The following is a 24092-nucleotide window of genomic DNA, read 5'->3' as shown; positions in this document are numbered from 1 at the left end:
ATCAGTAGGGATGGCAACGAGTTTCGCTATCTCATACACATCTTTGTACCCATATTTGTTTTTTTATTACTTCAATATTAATTTTAATTAATTTTTATAAAATAATAAAAAATTACGATAAAGGAAACGTAATATTATCAAATATTCAATATTAGGAAGAGAATTGTTTCATCAATATCAAATACTTTGAAATAGATTATAATTATTTACATTTTAGATTAGAATACCAAATAAAATTTCATGAGAACCAAAACATTTTAAATGTTTGTTTACTTCAATTTTTTAAATTCTAATTAATCTCTTTTTTATAAACTAATAAAAGTTATAATACATCAATTGATCAAAATGCCGCAAACAAATAATAAACAAAATAATAAAATTTTTGACATAGATATTATATCTTTTGAAGTCCAATATATGTTGGATGTTGATAAAAAAATATTTATGACAATTACGTTCAATTTTTATATTGTAGTAAATAAAAGTTATTTATACAATGATAGTGAAAAAATTACACTATGATTGATAATGAGTTAGAAAGTAAGAAATAATTAGATAAAATATATTGAAATAATATTCTACTATGATGAAAATAAACAACAGATAAAAATATGAAAAATTAACAAATGTGTGTTTTAGAAACAATTTGAGAGACTAGTGAAAGAAATCGCACAAAGAAAAACAAATGTATAATTAAGGATATGATAAGATAAAAAATACTTTAGAGATTTAAGCAAACTTTTTAAATATCAACATATAATGGTTAACAAATAATGAAAATTGTTTTAGCGAAACAAAAGAGTTCTTCAAATGAAACAAAAATGAATAATAATAAGTAAATAATATATTTTTATATTACCTAGTAAATGAAAGGTTTGTGTTATTAAACCTTTAAATCGAGAGTATTAAACATTCTCATGTGAAAGGAAAATATATAATAAATAAAAATATTAAAAAATAATAGAAATATTTAAATGTGAGACATAATTTTTTTTAATTGACATACATCATTCTAACATAATTACATAAAGGTTATGATAAGATGAAAAATATATTGAAGATGCGAATGAGTTTCATGACAAACCAAATAATTAGAAGAAATAAAAAATAAAAAGTATATACATACATATATATGTATATATATATATATATATATATATGGTTACTTAATTAATTGTAAATATTTTAATAACTTAAATGGGGACGGAGATTTGGCGGGAACGGGTATTATGACGGGAATATGTACATCTTCATACTCAATTGAAAAAGTCGGGAATTCTCCATACTCATACCCATACCTAGTCAATGTGGGATGAGTTCTGACAATACCCACGAAAGCGAGTTTATTTGCCATGTCTACTTGTTAACTAATGTTACTGATCAATTTAGAAATTAATTTATAATAAAACTATTTTAGTATCAAGTTAGGGATCAATTATAATTTTTTTAACTATTTTAGTTGTCAATAATGTTTAGTTTATAAATTGGTTACTATAATGACTAATAATTTTTTGTTACTAAAATTGTTCATCATTCAAATATTTTCGTATAGTCTACTATGCCTTTATAAATTAGATACTTCATTATTCATTGATATGTATCAAGAAAAGTATAAATATTGAATACATATAATATCGGATACGGATACGTGACCCAAATTAAAATATCGATATATCATAAGTTGAAGATAATGAACTATGCATCATCTTATTGTCAGTGGCCATGCGTTGCCACACATATGTGACACTTTTATCTTGTGATTACAACAATAAAGTTTAATTATTTTAATTTGTATTAAAGTAAAAATTGTTATTAAATCTATAAAAAATATATATTCTTAAAATAATTATAAAAAATAGATGTAAAATTTAAAAAATAAATAATTTACATTAATAAAAATAAATTCAGTAATAAAATATGTAAAAAAAAAAGTTATGGAGCAGTTAGTAAAAGTAATTTATTTATATTTAGGTATAGATTATATTCATAGAACATGTGAATTGTATTTAGTAAACCTTCATATAATTTCACTCTAATTGCATAACCATAATAAAAAAATGTTTAGACTTACTCATATATCTCTTTTTGTTATACTAAATGTTAAAAGAATATGAATAAACCATGATACAATAAAAACAGTGAGAAAAGTCATTCTTAAGAAAACAAAATCTATTTTTTAATATAATTGTTACATTTTCAATTACCCCAATTTGAGAATAATTCTCGTATATTTCTTAAGAAAATATTTTTTTTTGGTATTTTAGAAATATTCGTGAAAATATATATATAACACATGAATAACTTTATTTTCAATAAAGAAAGATACATAGTAGTTCCTTTCGCTTTTTTATGGAGTGTGAGGTAAGATTTGATGGGATGTAAGATGCTTTATAGTCAAATATGAAATATGCATAAAAATCGTCATTCAGTGACAGTTCTAGGATGAAAAATAATATTTTAACCCACTATTTCAATCATCATTAAATCATCTTTTCTTACCTTTAATGATATGATGATCAAATAATATTTAAAATGGTAGATTAAAAATAAAAAAAAAAAATAGATTAAAGTATCATTGTTTTTCTTCAATTTTCTATTAAGGAGTAATAAAACTTGACGATCGCAGCACCTGTACGAAAGAAAACGACAAGTCCTCCCTTTCTGATAAGGAATCTTAGATTGTGACAAGGCCGTAGACAGCTACATTTTGGTACGAGGTACACATAGACATAGATCTCATGTTAATTTTTCAAAATCTGGGTACCATGATTCCTTTGCAGTCACTCTCACTGGGCATAGCTTCATCATACAATATGATATGAATACCAAGTAAAAGGAAATTTCAAAACCCCTACACTGCAAAGCGTGGCTATTCAACAGTAGTACAACGACAACTGAGTAATGGATCATCATTGTGTGTGTTTCAAAATCATCATTTAATAACCATGTTTTACTAGTCTGCATTCCCAGAATAAAATAATTCAAAATATCTTCAACTTGATCAATGCTGAGGGTCTCCTCATCAGTACTCTTTCCTTAATATAGATTTATTTACGAAACCCATCTCTAAAACATCACAATCAGCGACTGACACGCACTACCACGAGATACAAAATCGATGGAATTGCACGACATGGACATGATTTATCTCAATTTTAACATCTTTGCTATGCTTCTTTCATCGGGGAAACTATAGAAGATGACATCATTTCCTCAAAATTATATCATCACATAAAAAAGAAAAAACTTGATGAAGACACCTCTGGTCTCAAGTTATAGAATCAGTAACAACGGTATTTATTGATTACTATGAAGCTACAACAGTTCATGTATTTAGCGAGAAGGATAAATATCCACTCACATCCCGTAACATCAGGCACCCACCCTATCACGCGGAATCAGACGCAATTCTGAACCATGCTTAAGGAAGACATTGCCTGAAGAGATGAATATATAAGCAAGTCAATCAAAGATACCAACTACCATAAACCTATATATAATATAACTTCATTCAATGTTATAAGTGTAAACTTTCTACAGGAACCAGTGATTGCAACTACAAAAAATGTGAATTAAGAAACCGCAACATAACCATTTCATGTATATAATTAAATTTAACCACAATAATTGTAAAAAGTACTTTATTTTTAAATGACTGTTACATAGTAACAAAAAAGTACTTTTTAATTAAAAGTAAATAAGTCCGCTTTTTCAAATAAGTTCATCCAAATATGTTAAAAATCATAATAAGTGATTACTTTATTAAAAAAACACTTTTTTCTAAAAACAAGTTTTAACAACCGACCCATTGTTTTATTTATCCTCGTGCAGTCACTTTTTAAGGAGAAAATTTTAGCGGTAAAACATTTCTAGGAAAATGCGAAGATTCTTCAAAAACAGTGGTAAGTTAAAGACAGATGATAAAGTATTTGCTTTACCTGCGCTCTGCTGGGGATTTATGCCAACACCATCTGCATGCATTCAAAGGAAGGAATATGAGTGGCAAATTTAAGATGAATATTACAAAAATACGATAGGCTATCAAAGTGAAAGGTTGACAGCCAATAATATAACAAAAAATACTCTTAAATTCGTAGTTCTTCTGTCCTTTTATTAATGTAACTAGTTAAAAAAATATACTTAATGAACACTATTACACTCTTACTAATGCAACAGCAAACGGCAACAAATTCACAACATATGATGGGCTCACCAAGTCAACTCAAATAACTAATTTGTCAACAAGCCCAATTAAATCTCAATCAATTGAACTTCTTATTTTTTTAGAAGGGGAAAGATCGCATTTGCACTGCAGTTCAAGATCTAAGAGGACAAACAGCTGAGTTGATCGAAGATAATAAGATCAGATATCTTGTCAATATGTTGCCAATGTGAATTACGTTAAAATTGAATTTGTTTATGCCAACTTAAGTAGTTGAGGATATGATAAAACCTAAAGACTACAATTTTCAATAAATTCAAATTGAAATAAACAACAACAAAAATATCAAGGGGGTACTAATCAAATTACAACACCAAAAGTTAAATTATTACACAGATTATAAATTACCTCGTAAGATCACAAATTTCAAAGGATTTATTAGTTACAAAATGCCCTAAATAACTGTAATTAGTCTACATGAAACTATAATCCAGACACTACTTAGCCCGCGAAGGAGACAACACCTTCAAGAGTGAAGAAAACAAGGTAAGGAATGTGGACAATATTTTGGAGCTGAGATGTAGAAAATTTTCATTAATCTAATAGTTATAATAGCATTTTCAGCTGCATTCAAAGTGATGTCTCATTCAGTAAATACATAATTCACAATGTCTGGTTCTGGCCTTTGATCAAACAGATCCAACGCATCCTTCATAAAGCCCCGCTTGGCATGCCCGAGAATGAGGGTATTCCACGAAGTAGAATTTTTACACGGCATGTCGTAGAAAACTCGTTTTGCATCACCCAAGCTTATACATTTGACGTACATGACCAAGAGGGCATTCATCAGAACAGTGTCACACTCTAACCTCGCCTGATATACACGTCGGCGAACCAACTTGCCCGATTCACACTCCACATGCCTTGAGAACCGCTGAGTACAAGAAGAACCGATTGGGTTCGTGCGTCGTCAAAATGGGAGCATTTTGCGTAGACAGAGATCATGTTGTTGAGGAGAAAAACGTTATTGAAAAGGCTAAGTTTTATTACATGGGAATGAAGTGATTTAGCATGTTTGATAGCTTGAAGCCGCCCACAAAATCATAAAGCTAACATAGAATGTGACACAAACACATACAAAAATAGTTAACCAAAACAAACAGTACTTTCTTAACCCAAAAACAGGTGCAGCTGTGGCAAAGTTTTGTAATTCCCCAAAGGCTGAAACAGCTATAAGGAAGGAAAAGCAATTATCAAAAGGAATCTGCCATGTATTCAATTTTTCATTTTTGCACAACCAAAGCATGATTTTCAATTCGCATGAAACGCTAAATATCCTAAAACTGGAAACATCGACATCACTGACTAATAAAAAAAAATCGATCTGACACAAGATAATTAATTACCGTTGGTGATGATAGCGCTGGTCTGGGGCGGGACTTTGAATTCTTCCGCGGCAAATTTGAGAACTGCAGTAAAAGGTGCAGCCTCAGGAACGCTAAACCTGAAAGAAACAAAGAAAATCGTAATTAGGGAAATAGGAAATTTGGGGAAAATGTTGAGAATTGAGAATTGAATGAGACATAGATACATACACTTTGAAGGGTAGCTTTGGATCGGAGGTCAGTGTGACTTTGAAGGAAACCTTTCCACCGCCCGCCATTTTCCCACTTCCGATAAATTCCCCTGTACCAACAACACCCTCCTTCACTCTTTTGATTGTATTCAGCGTAGTTTTCACGCACTTGTCGTTTCGTTCAGAACGACGTACCTGAGAGAAGCCATTCTTAAAAAGAAAAACGTTTTTTATTTTTATTTTTTGACACAGTTATTGCATTTTCAATTACCCCAATTTGAGAATAATTTTCATATATTTTGAAAATAATTTATTGCGTTTTTTGAATATTCTTAAAGAGAGACAGAAAAAGATATATGAATTACTTTATTTTCAATAAAGATACAAGGTAGTTCCTTTTGTTTCTCGTTATAATCAAATAGGTTTTCCTTTTTTTTTCCTTAAATTAACAATTTTGTAATAATTAGTGATCAATACTTAGTTCAATATTTACATATTTAAAATATAAATAAAATATTTTCTATTCGTAGGACATAAATATTAGCAATTAAATAAATACTAAGAATAACGATACTTTCTTTAAAATAAACAGTAACAAGTCATCATCTAAGATGTGTAAATTTATACAGTAATTATAATTTAATTTTCAATATAACATTTTAAGTCATTTGGCAACTTTATACAGTGATTATATTGTGCTTTTCAATTATTTTCGTATTAATATATTCACACAATTTTTAAAATCAAATAAATTACATAATTTATATATTATTTTATTAATAAAATACATGTATTTTATATTTTAGAAAAAATCTAATCACTAAAAAAAATTAGTAGCAATTTGCAAGTACCTATTCGTTTACCAATATGCATATTATTGACTGTTGATTAAAAGAAGTAGCTTATTGAGAAAAATAAAAAATATTTTAATATAATAATTAATTGAAATGAAAAAAAAAACGTATACAAATTATATTACTCTTGATAACAAAGAATATAATTGTTATTTTATTATGGACCAAGTTAAGGGCCCAAACCCAATTAGCCAAGTCGCAATGCGGTAAGTTCTGATTTTACTACACACACCTATGCATAACTACGTACTTGCCAAAGCCACAAACACATGAAGGGGGATACGTCTACAAAAAAAAAGACGTGTTTATTTATTTATTTTATTAGGAAATAACCTTTTTACATTTACCCTTTGTTTAGATATGAAAAGAAAAAGAAAAGTACATACATACAAAATAAATAAATGAGAAAACATTAAGTAAAAATTTGTACCGTTTAAATTGAATTAAAAAAAACATTTTCATTTATTTGGATAAATTGAATGGTAAAGAAAAAGGATAATGATTTATTGACTACTGCAATTTGACTGCTACATTACTCAGGTGCCACTCTTTCCACTCTCTAATTTCCCCTTTCACTAACTTTTTCCCTTTCTCAAAAGTGCTATTCCCACTTTTGCAAATAAAAAAAATAATAAAATTGAATTTCCACGCCAAAAAATAATGTAGTAGTCAAATTGCAGTAGTCAATGAATCCTTCTCCAAAGAACAAATGACTTGGGCAAATACAAAAAAAAAGTTTTTTATTTGTAGATTAAATTTTGACATCTAAAAGAGAGTCCTCTACCATGCAAAATGCCAGGTATACAGTAAATTATACAATAATAAAGAAAAAGATACAAAAGAAAAAAAATTAACTAGTAATATATATATATATATATATATCATTATTATGTAAAATATTGGACAAATAATAACACAAAAAAAAATCTATTATTACGTAGATCCACAAAAATATGATCCTCTTTCAGTTGGTTTTATTTCCTTTTTATTTTCTCTTTTTCTATTGTAATAATTACTAGAAATGTTAATACTATAATGTAGTATTTTTCAGTTCTTAGTAATAGGGTGCAAACTTTAGTTAGTGAATCAGAAAACAAATACAAATACATAATGATTAGTGAATAAAAAAACGGAATGGAGAATGATTTGAGAAAACAAATATCCAACAGAAAAAGAGAAAGTCATAATCGAATTAACATCTTTTTGTCGAAAAGCACGGTTATATTATTAATAGACTAACATTTCTTATCATGTAGTTCTTAACTTATTATAGGTTTTTTTATTAAACATGTCAGTTAGTTAATGACGTTGTTGGACAATTTAGATGTTCATCCTTTTTTTTTTTATCTAGTGTTTGATCTCTCAACTCAGTTATTCGTCTTCAATGTACGTTGTTTTCTCTCTTCAATTATCTATCTCATGTTTCTTTATAGAGGTGTAATTTTATATGTAAATTATTAAGATAGATAATAAGATGGACAAAAAATTTAAATTGTGAAATTCAATTCACAGTAATCTAAAATAGGTTTATTTCAATAAATTTATAACAAATCTAAATCTATATATTTGGAATTTTAAGTTCAATTCACTTAATTTGATTAGGATTAGATATTTTTTAGATTTTGAAAACTCAAAATCTAGATGCGTCTAAGTCTAGGCAAGACGGTTAAGGATAAAGTCAAGTCAAGTTGGTTTGTATTCAAAGTCGAATAAAATCAGTTTGGACCGAAGGTTTAGTCAGGTTGACCTAAGACGAAAGTTTAGCCAAATCCGTTTAATAGAGTCGAGTCAGCTTAGATCGAAAGGTCAAACAAAGTTAGCTTGAGTTGAAGAATTGAGTTAAGTTAGGCTGGGCTAAAAAATCAAGCTAAGTCGGCACAAATTGAAGGTTGAGATAAGTCTGCATAAGCTTAAGGTCGAGTCGAGTTATTTCGAAGGTTGAGCCGAGTTTGTGCAAATCAAAAATTTATGCCAAGTTGGCTTGATTGAAAAATCAAATGAAGTCAATGCAGGTTGAAAAATCAAGTTGAGTTATCCCGTATCGAAGGTTGAGCCTAGAGATTGAAACGAACCAAGTGAGCTAAAGGTCAAAATGAGTTAGTTCAAGCCAAGATTGAGCAGAGTTGGTTGTGCCAAGTTGGCCCAAGCCTAATTGGCACAAGACTATATTAAATCAAGTTAATTTGGATAAAAGTTCAAATTAGTTGTGACCAATGTTGAAGTGAGACAATCCAAATCCACGTTAAACTGAGTGAACTAGACTTGGATCAACACGAGTTAGCCTGAATCTAAGTTGAGCTAAATCAATCCAATATTTGTTTAATAAACTTAATAGTCATGTATATTATATCAATTGCACTAGACAAAATAAATTCAATCTAATTAAATTTGATTGAAAAAAAATTCAAATTTAATTGATCTAAGATGAATTATATTTTATTAAATAGATTGAATCCATTACCATAGATAAGTTTTAAACTTTTTACCATTATTTACTTGACAGGTAAACTTTGACCACTATGGTATAAAACACATTTTTGTTTAGGCCATCCTTTGCTTGATTGTTCCCGGTTGGATTCTAGCATAGTTATTCTTTTTACCTTCAAAAACTTATATCCCTTCTCCTTTTCATAATAGCACTCACTTCCAGTTCATTCTAGTGTCTCAACCTCAATCCCTCGTAGGTGATAATTACAAGACAAAATTAAATCTTTTCTTGAAATTAAATCTAAAACACTCAAATTAATAAATTAAGACACAAATAATTTATTAAAAAACATAATTAGTATATTACCATTGTTTACAGTAAAATATATCTGCTTAAAACATTTTTTATACAAGAACTACTTTATATCGCACTTATGAACAATTTATATAACTAATTAACGGTGAATTCATATAAAAAATCAATATTATATTCAATTTAAAATCTTAAATTCATGAATTTATGATTTTTTTGTATATTATTAATTTTTTATTTTTACCTGATATTATTGTGCACGTGTTTGTGGTATAAATATATTTATACGTTAAATTATTATAAATGAAAGAAACTAATATCTTCTTTTAAAGATGTTGATTAAATAAAAAAAGTATGGACAATATCTTTGAACAAATCTCTCGTTCAGTTGTATCGGTGAATTCCCGTACACGCACTTCTTCTCTTTGGATCTGACAACAACGCTGCATGCTGTACTCAGCAATGTCCATGTCTTAACTAACACTGAGAATCGATGAACCCATGCAACACTTTTCTGATCTCAATGCTTAGCATAAAGATAATCCGGTTTAACAGTTCAACACAGTAATTAATGTTATCATTGAGTACTTAGTGGCACCAGGCACGGCTTTTTTTCCCACGTCCTATGAAGAGAAAGCAAAAAAAGAAAATGAAAATGTGATTGATGATGATGATAATGATAACATAAAATTTAGAAAAGGGGAAAAGTTGATGTGTGTAGAGCAAGTAGCAAAGTCAAAGAGGGTGTTTGGTTCCCAGGCTTTTGAAGCTTTTGGTTTGTTTATTGGTCCCTCATCGTGCAATCGATGTAATCCGAGTCAGAAAATAAAGAAACAGTGTGCAGTGACCTTCTCCTCATGCAAGGTGGGGTTAACAACCTAACTATTTATTTCCTCTCTTTAAAGTAATCATCAATGTCATCACCGTCACCATCACCATCACCACCATCAAAATCAAGTTTCACTCTCTGCAAATTAACCACCTTCCCCAATCTTTTATCATTGCTTCATTTTATATAATCCTAAATAAACATCATTCTTTTAACTTTATTCCTTACCATCAAGCGTAAGCGTATCAAACAAAGTGTGACTCATGGTTTTCATGATCAAAGGCACTGGCAACCATTTCCTCATAAAATTCAATCATTGCCAATGTAGGCTGGGAAACTTACTGTCACTGCATTATGAGCTACTAAAGCTTTTTGCTGAATAGTTTATTCTGAACTCACTTTTTTATTTTTCGGTTTATTTAGCAGTTATGGCCTTAATATGCAACCGACAAGTCCATTGAACTACTCCAAGCCTCCAACTTGCCATCTAAAACCCTAATTTTTACTATTATTATTAAGCATTACAAAATTATAAATCAAATTTATTATTTTAGATCGATACCCTAAACTCTAAACCTTAAATCTTAAATGTTAACATTGACCGTATATTATTTTAATTTTTTGCTTCTATACTTGCAACTTATGTATCATGGACATCGGACACTACACGAACATTTACACTTCGACACGAGTAGTCTCCAAAATATGAGATACAGGGACACAAATTTATATAGTAAATTATTATGTATTTATATCCTCAAAATCATCTATAAAAAAATTAGTCAAATATAATAATCTAAATACATTGTCACCTAATACAAAAGTAAATTTAATCTATCTACCTAATATAAAAAAATAGAAAATATTAAAGATAACTCAAGAGTTAGTTGATTTTGTTGTATAAACTCTTGCTTAGTTAGTTCTGTTGTAAAAACAGTTGCACTATTACACGTTTTCTTTTTCTTTTTCTTTTGCTTTACAAACTTAGCCTTTATATGCTAAGTTCTTATTCATTGTAAAACTGAGTTGATCAATGAAGAATTGCATTCTATTATCAGAAACTCTAATATTGTATTAGATTGCTAAAATCCCTCTTCTCTTTCGCACATTTGTTTTCTTCGTTTTTTTTTTGTTGATCGACCATGGCTAACCCCAGTCAAAACAACCCAACACTGAATCACCTCATTAATCCGACTAATCTTCTGTATCTTCATTCCCACGCTCGTTCTCATCTCTCCTCAATAGAAAAGTACTGATTATATAAGATTTGTTCCTTATTTCTATAATCATAATAGAAACTTATATCATAAATTTACAAGTTTATGAGTTTTTTAAAAAATATTAGATTTTTACTTATTAACATTTTATTAGAGTCAAAAAATGTCGTTCAAATCAAACACTTTACTTATACATGTATGTTTTCTACACATATCATATATGTGTCGGTATGTTTTCTACACATATCATATATGTGTCGGTGTCTGATTCCGTTTATAAAATAAAATGTGTCTAGTCTTCATAGTTTGCATATAATTCGCCTAACTTTTTTATGAAATAAATCAATGACTAACATTTTATTTTGATGACACCTGTTAACTTTTCCTGCCATGGAAATATCACTGGCAAAATCTTTGACATAAATCATTGCCGGAAATAAAGTTAATTAACCCACTTCGAGAAATCATGTACGTTTCCAACTTTTAACAATGAGAAGAAAGAAAAGAAAAAAGGTCCGAGTTTTTAGTTCATCCAATAATAATCCAACAGTTCTCTGGTACTGGGCCTAATGGGTTGGTAGGTGTTGGGCCATCCTGGAAACTATATATTAATCAAATCTGATATAACGCCCATCTCAAGATACTTTCCTCTTTTCATTTTCCTTTTTTGCACCACTTTTTGACTAGAAGATAAGGATGTCATACCAAATACCTCAAAATTAGAAGCATATCTTACTCATTAATGAACTAAAACCTTGATGTAAATAAATGTCAAAACTTCATAGTGATGCACCTAAAGTAAAACCTGATATTCATTGGGAACTCTATTGTCGAAGTACTCAAAATTAACAATGGAAAATTTTGAATAGAGAGAATTTTGATCTATGCAAATGCAAGATACTAGGAAGATATGGGTCTTGCAATGGCCCAAGTGTGCATAACATTTATAAAATCTAGCATAGCTGATGAGTAACGAAAAAAGTGAAAATGAAAAGGAGAGGTGGGGTTATAATGATAGAATTTTCTTTTGGTAAAGCCAACTGGAACACGTGTGGTACTAATCATGATTAGCACTAAGCCCCTCGAGAGAGTAATGATTCATTCCATCTTCAACACTCACCCAGTAGAAACTTTTGTAATCCCCTTCTGCATCTTTTTATTGCTTTTATCTCTACACTCATGATGAACGAATGTGCATGGGCTAGCCGATCTCTGAGATTAGAGAAAAGAATAGAGCAACGGTGGGCCAGCCGCTCGTGCACTGCAGCTAGCCATGGCCCATCAGAGCCTACAAAAACTGATGATGAAGTTGAACCTTCATAAAGGCAATTGGTGAGAGAGAATTATTAAGGGAAAAGGGTGATTACATGTGAACTAAGCAAGGTCCCCACCAAAGTTCATTCACATTCAGTACCTTGCTGACGAAAAAGTTTATATAAGGAAAGGGAAGCCACACAAGAATGTGAAAGAGTGAATTAGAACAACAAGAACTTCTCTTCCCCACAACACTTGAAGGGAGATAACAATGGCTTCTGAGAAGGTTGAGACTGTTGTTGCAGGGAATTACCTAGAAATGGAGAGGGAAGAGGAAGGTTCTAAGTCCACAACTGGAAAACTATCTAAGCTCTTTTGGCACGGTGGCTCTGTCTATGATGCATGGTTTAGCTGTGCTTCTAATCAGGCACTTTCTCTCAAAATCATTCACCACTTGTGTTTTTCCTATTCATCACCAGAATCTCATCATTTTCATGTTTTTTTGGATTTCATTTAGGTTGCACAAGTACTACTCACACTACCATATTCCTTTTCACAACTGGGGATGCTATCTGGAATCATATTTCAGCTTTTCTATGGACTCATGGGAAGCTGGACTGCTTACCTTATCAGTGTCCTTTATGTTGAGTACCGAACCAGAAAGGAGAGAGAAAAAGTTGATTTCAGAAACCATGTTATTCAGGTTATTATACTCTCTATATCCCTTTTAATGAATCAATTTAGTAGTTTACTTTAGATTCTTCTAATCTTTGATTCTTTTGATCGTTTCCAGTGGTTTGAAGTGCTAGATGGACTTCTGGGAAAACACTGGAGGAATCTTGGTCTTTTTTTCAACTGCACTTTCCTTCTGTTTGGATCAGTGATTCAACTAATTGCTTGCGCAAGGTAGGAATAGATCATGGTTTTGAATATATATGATCTTCATGTGTACATTATCAACTCAAAAATTACATATATACATAAAATTTTTCAGCAACATATACTACATAAACGACAATCTGGACAAGAGAACTTGGACTTACATCTTTGGCGCATGCTGTGCAACAACTGTGTTCATCCCTTCTTTCCACAATTACAGAATCTGGTCATTCTTAGGCCTCATGATGACCACTTATACTGCATGGTATATGACCATAGCTTCCCTTACCAACGGTCAGGTAAAGGACTCTATTTATAGCATCATCACCAGCATAAAACAAATTATATAATGAATGCATGTCATATATTATTGTTGTCAGATATCTGTGTTCTTCGATTAATATTATGTATATATAATGTTTCTGAAGATCGAGGGGGTGACACACTCGGGGCCAACCAAATTGGTTCTCTACTTCACTGGGGCTACCAACATTCTCTATACTTTCGGTGGACATGCTGTTACAGTGTAAGGACTCGAAAACTAAATCAAATTTTTTGTTATGATTTAAGGGTTTCTTCTAGTAAAAAGTAGCATGATGTTAGTGAATAAACCTTGTCCTTGCTTTTAACTTTTAACTCGTATTGGGATTTAAAATGAGTATATTGTCAGAAAAAAAATTGTATAACTTCATGGGATATGTGTATATGTGCATATGATTCTGACAAACATTTATATATTGTAGGGAAATTATGCATGCAATGTGGAAGCCACAGAAGTTTAAGATGATATATCTGATCGCAACCCTATATGTGCTGACCCTAACATTGCCATCAGCAGCTGCAGTTTACTGGGCATTTGGGGATCAGCTTCTTACCCATTCTAATGCCCTCTCATTGCTCCCAAAGACAGGTTTCAGAGACACTGCTGTCATTCTCATGCTCATTCATCAGGTTATACTTGTTTAACATCTTTCAATTCCAAACTTAAAAACATTTATAAGAGCTTATTTTACCTCAAAAAGTTGTGTTGTTTCAGTAAGTTTTGCACAGAGTGATTATGCTTGATTTACTCTTGCAGTTCATAACTTTTGGATTTGCTTGCACTCCTTTATACTTTGTGTGGGAGAAATTCATTGGGGTGCATGAGACCAAGAGTTTGTTCAAAAGGGCGTTGGCTAGACTTCCTGTAGTGATTCCAATATGGTTCCTGGCAATCATATTCCCTTTCTTTGGTCCCATTAACTCAACTGTTGGATCTCTTCTTGTCAGCTTCACTGTTTACATAATTCCTGCCTTGGCTCACATGATGACCTTTGCTTCAGCACCAGCTAGGGAGGTTAGACATTCACTCACTCACCTATAAGTCATTACTTCTTAAATTCATATATATGCTGCATCATCCAATGTTTTACTTTGTTATAAATCTCGTATCGATCAGAGATCAGTTCAAGTAAATGAATAAAACCTTTTTCCAGTTTTGTAAGATTAAGTCAGATTTAAAGTTTACTTCTTAACCTGATTAGACTAATTATGTATAAAGTAATGATTTTTGTTTGAATTTGTTTGTTAACAGAATGCTGTGGAGAGACCACCATCAAGGTTAGGAGGTTGGGTAGGATCGTACTCCATGAATGTGTTTGTGGTGGTGTGGGTTTTGGTGGTAGGATTTGGGTTGGGAGGATGGGCGAGCATGATTAACTTCGTACACCAGATTGACACGTTTGGGCTATTTGCAAAGTGCTATCAGTGTCCCTCTCACAAGGCTTAATAAGTATAAGTAGTTCCTCTAGTTTCTTGTGATACTTTGAGAGATGATACATGCGTGTAAAGAGATTGGCTTTTAATTTGTACCTTTTTTTCTTTTATTCCAATTATTCCCCTTTATTTTATTTTTTTATTGTAAGAAGCCAAGTCTTTTGATTGTGTCAGCTAAAGGTGCGATGGCACATCACGGCCACCCCCTATACGAACTTACAGATAGAATTTCGTGTGCTGATTAATCATTTCTTGTTCTGCAACTACCGTCCCATATGCTACACTTCATTTGTGTCCCTATCTACGTAGCTACAATGAACTAAAACAAATAAACCACTCCAAACCAACTTTTCCTGTTTTCGTTTTCAAAGGAAAAGATTGATGGGAAAAATGTGAAGTTTACTTTTTTCATTTAAAACCTGTTAGATTCAGTTTATACATCACAAGCAATCAATCCATAGCCATGGCTATCTATCAGAACCTACCTGTTTGATATATTTCACAAGTATTTCTTATCTATTAATGAAAAAAAAGACACCTACTTTGAGGTTTTGTTAAGGATCCAGAAGGACAAGACATAAATGGAAATTGCATGCATATATGATGAGGTGATTACGGTGCGAATGTATCATCTCATCTCATCCTATAATCTCGGAATAGCTTTTGTGAAACCCTTTGCTTGCAAAATGGAAAAGGTGCTTTATCTTGGAATTTTGATTGGGTAGGTAGCTAGTGTCGTGAAAGGTGAAATGAGAGAAAAATATTAGGCATCTAAAATGCAAAATCTTGTAAATAGTACATGATGGACCACAAACTATTCCATCATACCTATCATTATGCATCAACAGTATTATTAGGGCACCTATCACTTAAACTCAAATTGGATTTTGCCTAATTTGATGTATATGTTCTTTGTGTGCTATGCCAAATGACAAACATAATGACCAAAGAGCAGTTTCTAAGTTTACCAACTAGTTATTGTCTTCTTCTTTTCAGCACTTTACAGGGGTATATATATACATTGATTGCGTGAACTCATGAGATTTTCTTCATAGGGATAACTACAAATTAAAGAAAATATGTGGGAAAATTTACAGTCAATAAAATGTCACTAGTAAAATTCACGAAAAATTTCACACATATTTTCTTGTCATTATCTATCTATACATACATAAAAGATAATACAAATAATAGCGTGGTACTTTCATTTATGTTGTGAATAACATATTGGGCTATATATTGAGGTAAAAACTATTAATATGCTATCATTTGACATAATAAACTTTGACGATGCTTATTGAATTATGTCTTCTCTTCTCTTGTCTTTTTATCTCTTCTACTTTTTATTTATTTATTTTTAATTTATTTCTTAGCATTATATACAAGTCAAAATATTAAAAATTTTCAAAAGTATTATTTAAAAAAATATTTATTTATCAGTTATAATAAATTAACAATAACAATAATAATAAGTGTTTTAGTATTGAATTGAGGTTCACTGTTAGATAAAAAATTATAACTTATAATAGTCATGATTCTAAATTTAACCTTGTAATCTCTGTCATAGAATAACTGATACTGTACCTATAACAATTTTCATTTCAACAATTTTCCAGTAAAGATTTGGATGGATTGAGTGTTTACATTAGTGCAGGGAAGGGAAATGACAGCGGTTATTTCCAGCTTTTGGCTTCGGGTCCACAACCGAGGCATATACGACCGAGGTAAAAAGGTAGTACTTTATGTCTCGGTTACAAACCCGAGGCATATTTAATATTTACTGCCTCGGTTTTCTCATAACCGAGGCCTAATGGGTAAACCTAATTAAAAAAATAAAACTTTTTCTTCCAGTAGCCTCTTCTCCTTTCCCCTTCAAACCACCACAACTCCAATCTGCCACCGCACGCCCCCATCAAATCTCACTGGTTCAGCTCTCACGCTTGGTCGCCTCACGTGAACAGCACGTAACAATCGTCACCACTCCCGGCAACGCCGAACTCTTTCAGAAAACCATCGACGACGACATAGCCTTCGACCACCACATCTGCGTCCACCTCATCAAATTCCCCAACACCCGTGTGGGTCTACCGGAAGCTGTGGAAAATCTGGTTTCAACCACCATGAGCACCACCGCCGCAAAAATCCACATGGCAGCGCACTTCATCCAGCCTCAGATCGAAGCTGTCCTGAAAGAGTCTCATCCCAATGTCTTCATCCCCGACATCCTCTTCACCTGGAGCAAGGACCTATCCAAGACTTTTCAAATCCCGAGGCTCGTCTTCAACCCTATACCCATCTTCGACATGTGTATGATCCAGGCCATTAAAACCCACCCCCGAAGCCTTTCTCTTCGATTTCGCGCCGTACCAGATTCCCGGTCTCCCTCACCCTCTCACTTTACCGGTGAAACCCTCGTTGGGTTTCACAACATTAGGGTTTCGCAGCGCTCACGGAGTCTCTTCTCAAAGATGAAGAGGACAATCATGGAGTCATCGTGATGGAGGAGCAAAATCAGTGGTGGCGCGACCTGGATTCTCTGAACCAGCAGCTACCCTTTTTTTTCGAATGAATAAGACGCAGGAACAGTGTTGCGATTTGGGGTTTTTAAACCTAATTGGCTTTACTGCCTCGGTTAATTCGAAACCGAGGCATAAACCTGAATAGGCCTCGGTTGAGTGGAACCCGAGGCATAAAACTGCGTCATTATTTTTGAATTTCAAAAAAGCGGGAAGGTTGGAATTTTTTGACAGCATTACTGCCTCGGTTGAAATTATAACCGAGGCATAAACACTCATAGGCCTCGGTTCTTTTGTAAACCGAGGCATAAAAGTTGTTTAAAATCACAAAAATGTCACCGCGTCTCTATCTGCCTCGTTTGCGGGAGAACCGAGGCATATAAGACGCTGTCTAAACATGAAATTGCACTAGTGTTATTACTAGATAAAAAATTATAATTAATAGTTAAAATATAACTTTTTCTATTTAAGAATGATTTAACCTACGTGAAAAGTTAATAGTAAATATTGATAATATCTTTTTAATAGCAATTATAATTATTGTAACTAACTATAATAATACAATCTATTGTAATAATATATTATTATTATAATTTTTTTAAAACAATATGTTAATCATAATAATTATGAAAAACTATAATAATATTGTTAATATTAATTTGTAATTATAATTAATATTTTAGTATAAATAATTTTAATAAATATTAAGTATAGCTAATAAATATTTTTATACAATTTATTAGTAAAATTGAAAATTTTGAGAATTTGGGTTAAAAAAATAAAAATATTTAATTGAAATGATAATAGAAAAATATAATAACTTTTTGAAACATGTTTTTTGTTATAAATTTCACATTAATTATAAAAATAAGAATAACGTTATATGTGTAATCAAGTCAAAAGTTTACCTGATGTAACGGAAACGAACCGAATGGGCCTAGGTATAAAGGCAATGGGCCCAACTCATTGTGGGCCTCCCATATCGTCCTTGGTTTTGCGCATAAAGTTATCTATGATGATGAAGAGTGAATGGGCACAACGTGAATAAAAGTAGATAGCAACCTCATCCACATGCACTGCTATATTTTGCCTTTCAAATCCGAGTCTTCACCTTAGCTTAGGACTGTTCAGTCGGATTTTTCTAGGTTCTAAAAGCCTTCTTCATAATCTAAAGCGGAAACTATTTAATAAATTTATACTTCCTAAAATTTAAGTTTTTTTTTTTTTTTAAATTAAAGTTTATACGAGATAGTGTATTCTTAGGAAGAGATAAAAAAAAGTTAAAAAAATTCTTAAAACTAAAATTTTCTGAAATGTCCTTTTTCTAGAAGTCCATTTGTTTGATATCATTTGAAAGAAAAATATAAATTAAGTTAGATTAAAATTATAGCTTAAATTATGGTACATAATTTTTTTTATTAACAGTTGTTAATTTTTTTTTAATGAAAGTGTTTGAATCAAAGGTCGTCCTCTTCCAATAAAATGTAGAATAAATGTATTTTACATGCTTAAGACTATGACTATGAGTATAAGAGGAGAATGAGAAACACAGAAAATTTGGTTGTATAATAAAAATGAATAATGATATTTTGACAACTAAATTTTAAGAATTTTATTTTTTTTAGATGAGCATAGTTTGAGAAAAAAGAAGGATGAATGGTGGGGATAAGCAGAAGTTCACATTTTGGGACGATGAACTTTTGAAGTCAAGAACTGTGACGTAGTTCTCACAGAATGTTTTAATTATTTTTGGTGTGGCCTCACAGAAAGGGATCATTGAATGTGGTGATTCTAGAGTTGGTGTTTGCTTTTGACCACACATCTAATCAAACTAATGTCAAATGGCTGGTCCCTATTCCTTAAGTGCCAACAATGAAAGCCACTTCAAAAAAGAAAAAGATGGTTCCATATAACATGATCAAGATGTGGATAGAAACCAGAAAGAAAGTTAAGAACAGGGTCACAAAAAAGATAGCACACCTCAACCAAGGAAGTTAAAACATCATGCATGATGAAAATAAATATTTATTTTCCTAGAAGGTAATTAATAATAAAAGAAATATATAAATTTGAGAAGTAAAAAGAGTTTTCTAATATTAACTGCTTCAATTAAAGCTTACTCAACATTGGTTTGGCAACGATAAACACTAGCATCCAAAGACTAGTGGTTAGAGGTTTGGCAGTGTTTGGAGTTGTTGGGATGCAAACAGGGATCAAAATGTTTATGAAAGCCAAGCATATCAAATAACACTGCGAGACAAGCCACACATGCGTGGGTTCCAATTTTCACCTTGTCACCCAGACACAAATTATGATGCGATATCAGATACACGCGTTAACTACCTTTATATTATAGGTAAAAATAAAACCTTTGACGTGATAGATCATTTGAGTGAAGATCATCGATGAAATAAATACCAACAAGACATGAACTACAACTTTCTCTTACATTGTTGTGGGACATACTTGTCCGATTTTTTATATAGAGATTAAGTCGATCATAATTTTTACGAAAAAAATTAATATTAATAAGACATAAATTCAATCCACACTCAAGAGATTAACATTACTTTAATCTAAAATCTTAAAATAATAAATTGGGTTAAATATGTTTTTCATCCTTCAAGTTTCAGTAAATTTTGGAATTAGTCCTTCTTCGAAACTTTATACCAATTTAGTTCTTCATTTTTAGAAATGCGTGGATTTAGTCATTCTCACCGAATTTTGTTAAGCTTATTTGATATTTTAAACACATCTTATGATAATATTTGTGTTCCTGCAGAAACAAATAAGAGATGTTAAGGACACAAATATCACCTTATATCAATCCTATCATCAATCTCTCGAGTTGGCTCCTCCTCTCTGCATATGTCATCTGTCGATGTACACAGTTTAGTTACATGCGGAGAGGGCTCCGACGATAAGTCAGCGAAAAGATTCTCAGAAAGTCATATCTCTTGCTTAAGGGATTAATGAAAACGTACCTTTAATTACTGGGGTCCACGTGTATTTATAGAGTTATTAATTATGTCTGTCTCTCTTGTGGGCTGGGCCATTGCTTGGGCCCTAGATGGGCTTGGGCCTGGCCCAGACCCTTAGTTAATGTTTGTTGGTACCAGGGACATTGACTGTAATATTCTAAGTCTGGAGTGGTCAATCGATGTCGTCTTGTTTTCTGAAGTAGGCGGCCTAGGCTGCTATGTACTTTCGCCTGTCTGGTTACTCACTTGACAATTTGCGGGATTATGTGTAGGCTGGCTTGGCCGTGCGGTTTTGTTAGTCCGCCTAAGTGTAATACAATTTGAGTTAACATTGAAGCGAAAACGTGTCAAATGGTGTAAAAAATTCAAATATTATCATGAAATGCACTTGAAACGTCAGATAAACTTAACAAAATTTGGTTAAAAGGACTAAATTCACGCATTTCTAAAGATGAATGACTAAATTGGTCAAAATTTTTAAAGAAAGACTAGTTTCAAAATTTACTTAAACTTGAAGGAAAAAAAACATATTTAATCCTAATAAATTTATGAGTTATTACTTTAAATATGTGTACTTTTTCATTTTTACTGAGATTTTGATAAGTAGTAGAATTATATAGGTGTGTGTTGTCGTGTGTGAGATGACTGAAACTTTTTTAGTTGAAGAATGGAAGTGAGGATTATAATGCATTTGCAGATGGGCGTGACATTAAACACAATAATTGTTTTTTTGGATATGATAATAAGTGGGAATTCACGCTTAAAATTGACTAAAGCGAACCGGCAAGAAGAATTGTACTAATATGAAGGATGATGGTAGAGTATGATTATAATGATTTGGCAACTACTCACACGTCGCAATTGTTCATAATGTGGACACTAGCAAAATGATATCCAAAAGCTTCCAATTCAGTATACAATCAAACAAGATTGGACCTACTTTCTATCTCTCAATTTTAAACACAAACTTAGTGATGGATATGTAATTGGTCAATGGTCAAAATTAAAGCCAGTTGCCATGTGGTGTGGTGTCTCTATTTTATTTATTTTTAATCTTTAAATTTATACGTCGAGTTTAAATTATTTTATGTTTTAAATTTTTATATATTTTGTTTTAGTCTCCACTCACGACACACACAACTTCTAAATATTTGGTTTGAGTGGACCCACCTTATATCTTTGGAAAAAAAAAATATTTAAAAAAAAAAAAACTAAGCTATAAACAATAAGCCTGATCCATTATCTCCGAATCTTTTAAAGTTAGTGTGATATTAGCCTTCCTAATTTATTGAAATGACCAAAAATTAAATGTTGCCGCAAAAATAAGAATCAAGTATATATATATATATATATATATATATATATATATATATATATATATATATATATATATATATATATATATATATATATATATATATATATATATATATATATATATATATATACTAGTTTTTTACCCGTGCAATGCACGGGATTATTTATAATAATTATCATGAATTATATATTGTAAACAAAATTTCAAAAACCATTTATTATAAACAATTATATTGTAATATAACAAAGTTCAATATTCATAATTGATGAAGTACAAAAATATATTGTCATATAACAAAGTTGAATGACCATAATTCATTAACATTAAAACATTATCGTTAATCTAATCACAACAACAACCATTCACGAATACTTCAACATTTGATTCGATGAAATCATTGTCTACTTGAAAGACAACAATATCTCCTTCTTTTAATTCATTTTCAGAACAAAATAACCTCCAACCTTGACCAATCTTTGTTGAACTTCGTTGTTTGTTGGATATTAGTATTTTGCAATTCACTATAGTTTTAGGCCCTATAAGAAAGACGTCTTCTACCTTGACCTCCCGAATAAAGTTGGCAAACTTTGATGGCAAATCCTACATCATTAAAACGTTTATTGTTAGCATAATTATTTGAATTTAATTATAGTAATAAGCATAATAATAAATAAGAAGGAATATACCAAGTGACTTGTTTTGCTTTGATACTTTGACAATTTCACTGAAAATATAGATCTTGTATTTTGATGAGTAATACGGTTCATAAATGTTGTCCAACTTGTTCGTGTACATCCACCTTTAAACACTGTTAGGTGAAATAAACAATTTCCCAAATACTGAAACTGGATGTGAGAATCACTTTGAATTTGATACAAATTTCTCATATTAAACCAACCTTCAGTGATCCTTGGGTTATCTGAATCTATGTTATAGGTAACTGTTGTGGTCATACCATTTACATCTACCAAGTGCCACTGTGGGCCTAATTCGTGTGCATAACCAACAGCAAAGTGTCGATCAACAAACAAAAATGGCTACAAAATAATGAGGATACTAAATTATTTTCAAACAATAAAGACATTATGAATATTTTTTCTGCAATAACAGAATGAAAAACAAAACATATATAAGTTGTCAACAGACTTATATATCAATAAAAAATATATTTATTTATAACAGACGTTGATAAAAATTGAATTCAGAATTATTAATTATTTAAAAAAATAAATAGAAAGAAAAAAAAATTGAAAAAATTCTGAACATTCAAATAATAAAGAAACCTAAGTGAGAGGTGCAGTACATACGTTATGAATAGAGAATACTGCGAAGCACATAGAACAGAAGATCTCAATGCAGGGTAATAGATCTAAATTTTTAATTGTGTTAAAATTGAAGACAAACCTTAGAGAATATGTAGATGGTGTTGAACTTCCAAAGTATTGTTCTCTGATGTTGGTTTTGGTCCATTTCCAATTTTGTAATTGCAGAGAAATGGAGGTTGAAATGTAGTGTTGAGTGAAGGATGTGTATGAAATGGTAAAGTGAAAGTTGTGAAGGAATGACAAACTTTAAGTCAGAATAGAGAACATTGTCACGTGCAAACAGTGACAACAAATTTAAAATTGTTATTGTTCACTGTCAGTAAAGTAACAGATAAAATAAAGTATAGAAGTTACAGGTAAAGTAACAGCAAAAATATATAATTCAGATTCTTTAACATTTAGAAAATTAAACAAATGAAATGCAATTATGTCAATTCGGATTCAGTAACACCCAAGCACATGTATGTAGATATTTATTGTTGAAAATAGAGTAAAGCAACAAATAACAATTGAAAACCAACATATATATATAACTAATAGAAGAAACAATAGTGTATTAATATATAAGAAGCATTACTGGAATGCAAAGAAGTAGCTCCTGGAAAAAAAAATTATAAACAATGAAAGTATGAAAACATTTATCAATCACTATATATTATACAATTCTAATTTGCATGAACTGTAAT

General features: G+C 31.1%; 3 protein-coding genes across 3 annotated transcripts; 2 read left to right on the top strand and 1 right to left on the bottom strand.

Moving 5' to 3' along the window:
• Positions 1 to 3208: 3208 nt before the first annotated feature.
• Positions 3209 to 5964, bottom strand: CCP2 (ubiquitin-fold modifier). Its single transcript, XM_028086721.2, has 4 exons — positions 5758 to 5964; positions 5569 to 5666; positions 3939 to 3971; positions 3209 to 3437 (listed from the first exon to the last, which is right to left on the bottom strand). Exons 1-4 carry the CDS (start codon positions 5823 to 5825, stop codon positions 3373 to 3375), a joined length of 264 nt encoding a protein of 87 aa, XP_027942522.1. The 5' UTR covers positions 5826 to 5964; the 3' UTR covers positions 3209 to 3372.
• Positions 5965 to 12802: 6838 nt separating this feature from the next.
• LOC114195943 (auxin transporter-like protein 3) lies at positions 12803 to 15529 on the top strand. Its single transcript, XM_028086395.2, has 8 exons — positions 12803 to 13059; positions 13150 to 13335; positions 13426 to 13538; positions 13627 to 13810; positions 13940 to 14037; positions 14255 to 14462; positions 14590 to 14847; positions 15085 to 15529. The coding sequence occupies exons 1-8, from the start codon at positions 12904 to 12906 to the stop codon at positions 15277 to 15279; spliced, it is 1398 nt and encodes a 465-aa protein (XP_027942196.1). The 5' UTR covers positions 12803 to 12903; the 3' UTR covers positions 15280 to 15529.
• Positions 15530 to 16929: 1400 nt separating this feature from the next.
• Positions 16930 to 17764, top strand: LOC114163680 (UDP-glucosyl transferase 73CC6-like). Its single transcript, XM_028047974.1, has 2 exons — positions 16930 to 16990; positions 17118 to 17764. Exons 1-2 carry the CDS (start codon positions 16930 to 16932, stop codon positions 17762 to 17764), a joined length of 708 nt encoding a protein of 235 aa, XP_027903775.1.
• The last annotated feature ends 6328 nt before the right edge of the window (positions 17765 to 24092 follow it).

This window comes from Vigna unguiculata, chromosome 9 (genome assembly GCF_037176805.1).
Source record: "Vigna unguiculata cultivar grain cowpea cultivar isolate G323 ecotype 2 chromosome 9, ASM3717680v1, whole genome shotgun sequence".
Taxonomy (NCBI): Eukaryota; Viridiplantae; Streptophyta; class Magnoliopsida; order Fabales; family Fabaceae; genus Vigna; species Vigna unguiculata.
This window is presented reverse-complemented; position numbering and strand designations above follow the sequence as displayed.

Coding starts and splice junctions, on each gene's coding strand:
- CCP2 (XM_028086721.2), bottom strand. CDS start 5,825: ATGGCGGGCGGTGGAAAGGTTTCCTTCAAAGTCACACTGACCTCCGAT. Junction 5,667..5,757: donor CCAAAGCTACCCTTCAAAGT/GTATGTATCTAT, acceptor TGTTTCTTTCAG/GTTTAGCGTTCCTGAGGCTG. Junction 3,438..3,938: donor AAATCCCCAGCAGAGCGCAG/GTAAAGCAAATA, acceptor TCATCTCTTCAG/GCAATGTCTTCCTTAAGCAT.
- LOC114195943 (XM_028086395.2), top strand. CDS start 12,904: ATGGCTTCTGAGAAGGTTGAGACTGTTGTTGCAGGGAATTACCTAGAA. Junction 13,336..13,425: donor TCAGAAACCATGTTATTCAG/GTTATTATACTC, acceptor GATCGTTTCCAG/TGGTTTGAAGTGCTAGATGG. Junction 14,038..14,254: donor GGTGGACATGCTGTTACAGT/GTAAGGACTCGA, acceptor TATATATTGTAG/GGAAATTATGCATGCAATGT.
- LOC114163680 (XM_028047974.1), top strand. CDS start 16,930: ATGACAGCGGTTATTTCCAGCTTTTGGCTTCGGGTCCACAACCGAGGC. Junction 16,991..17,117: donor CCGAGGCATATACGACCGAG/GTAAAAAGGTAG, acceptor TTTTTCTTCCAG/TAGCCTCTTCTCCTTTCCCC.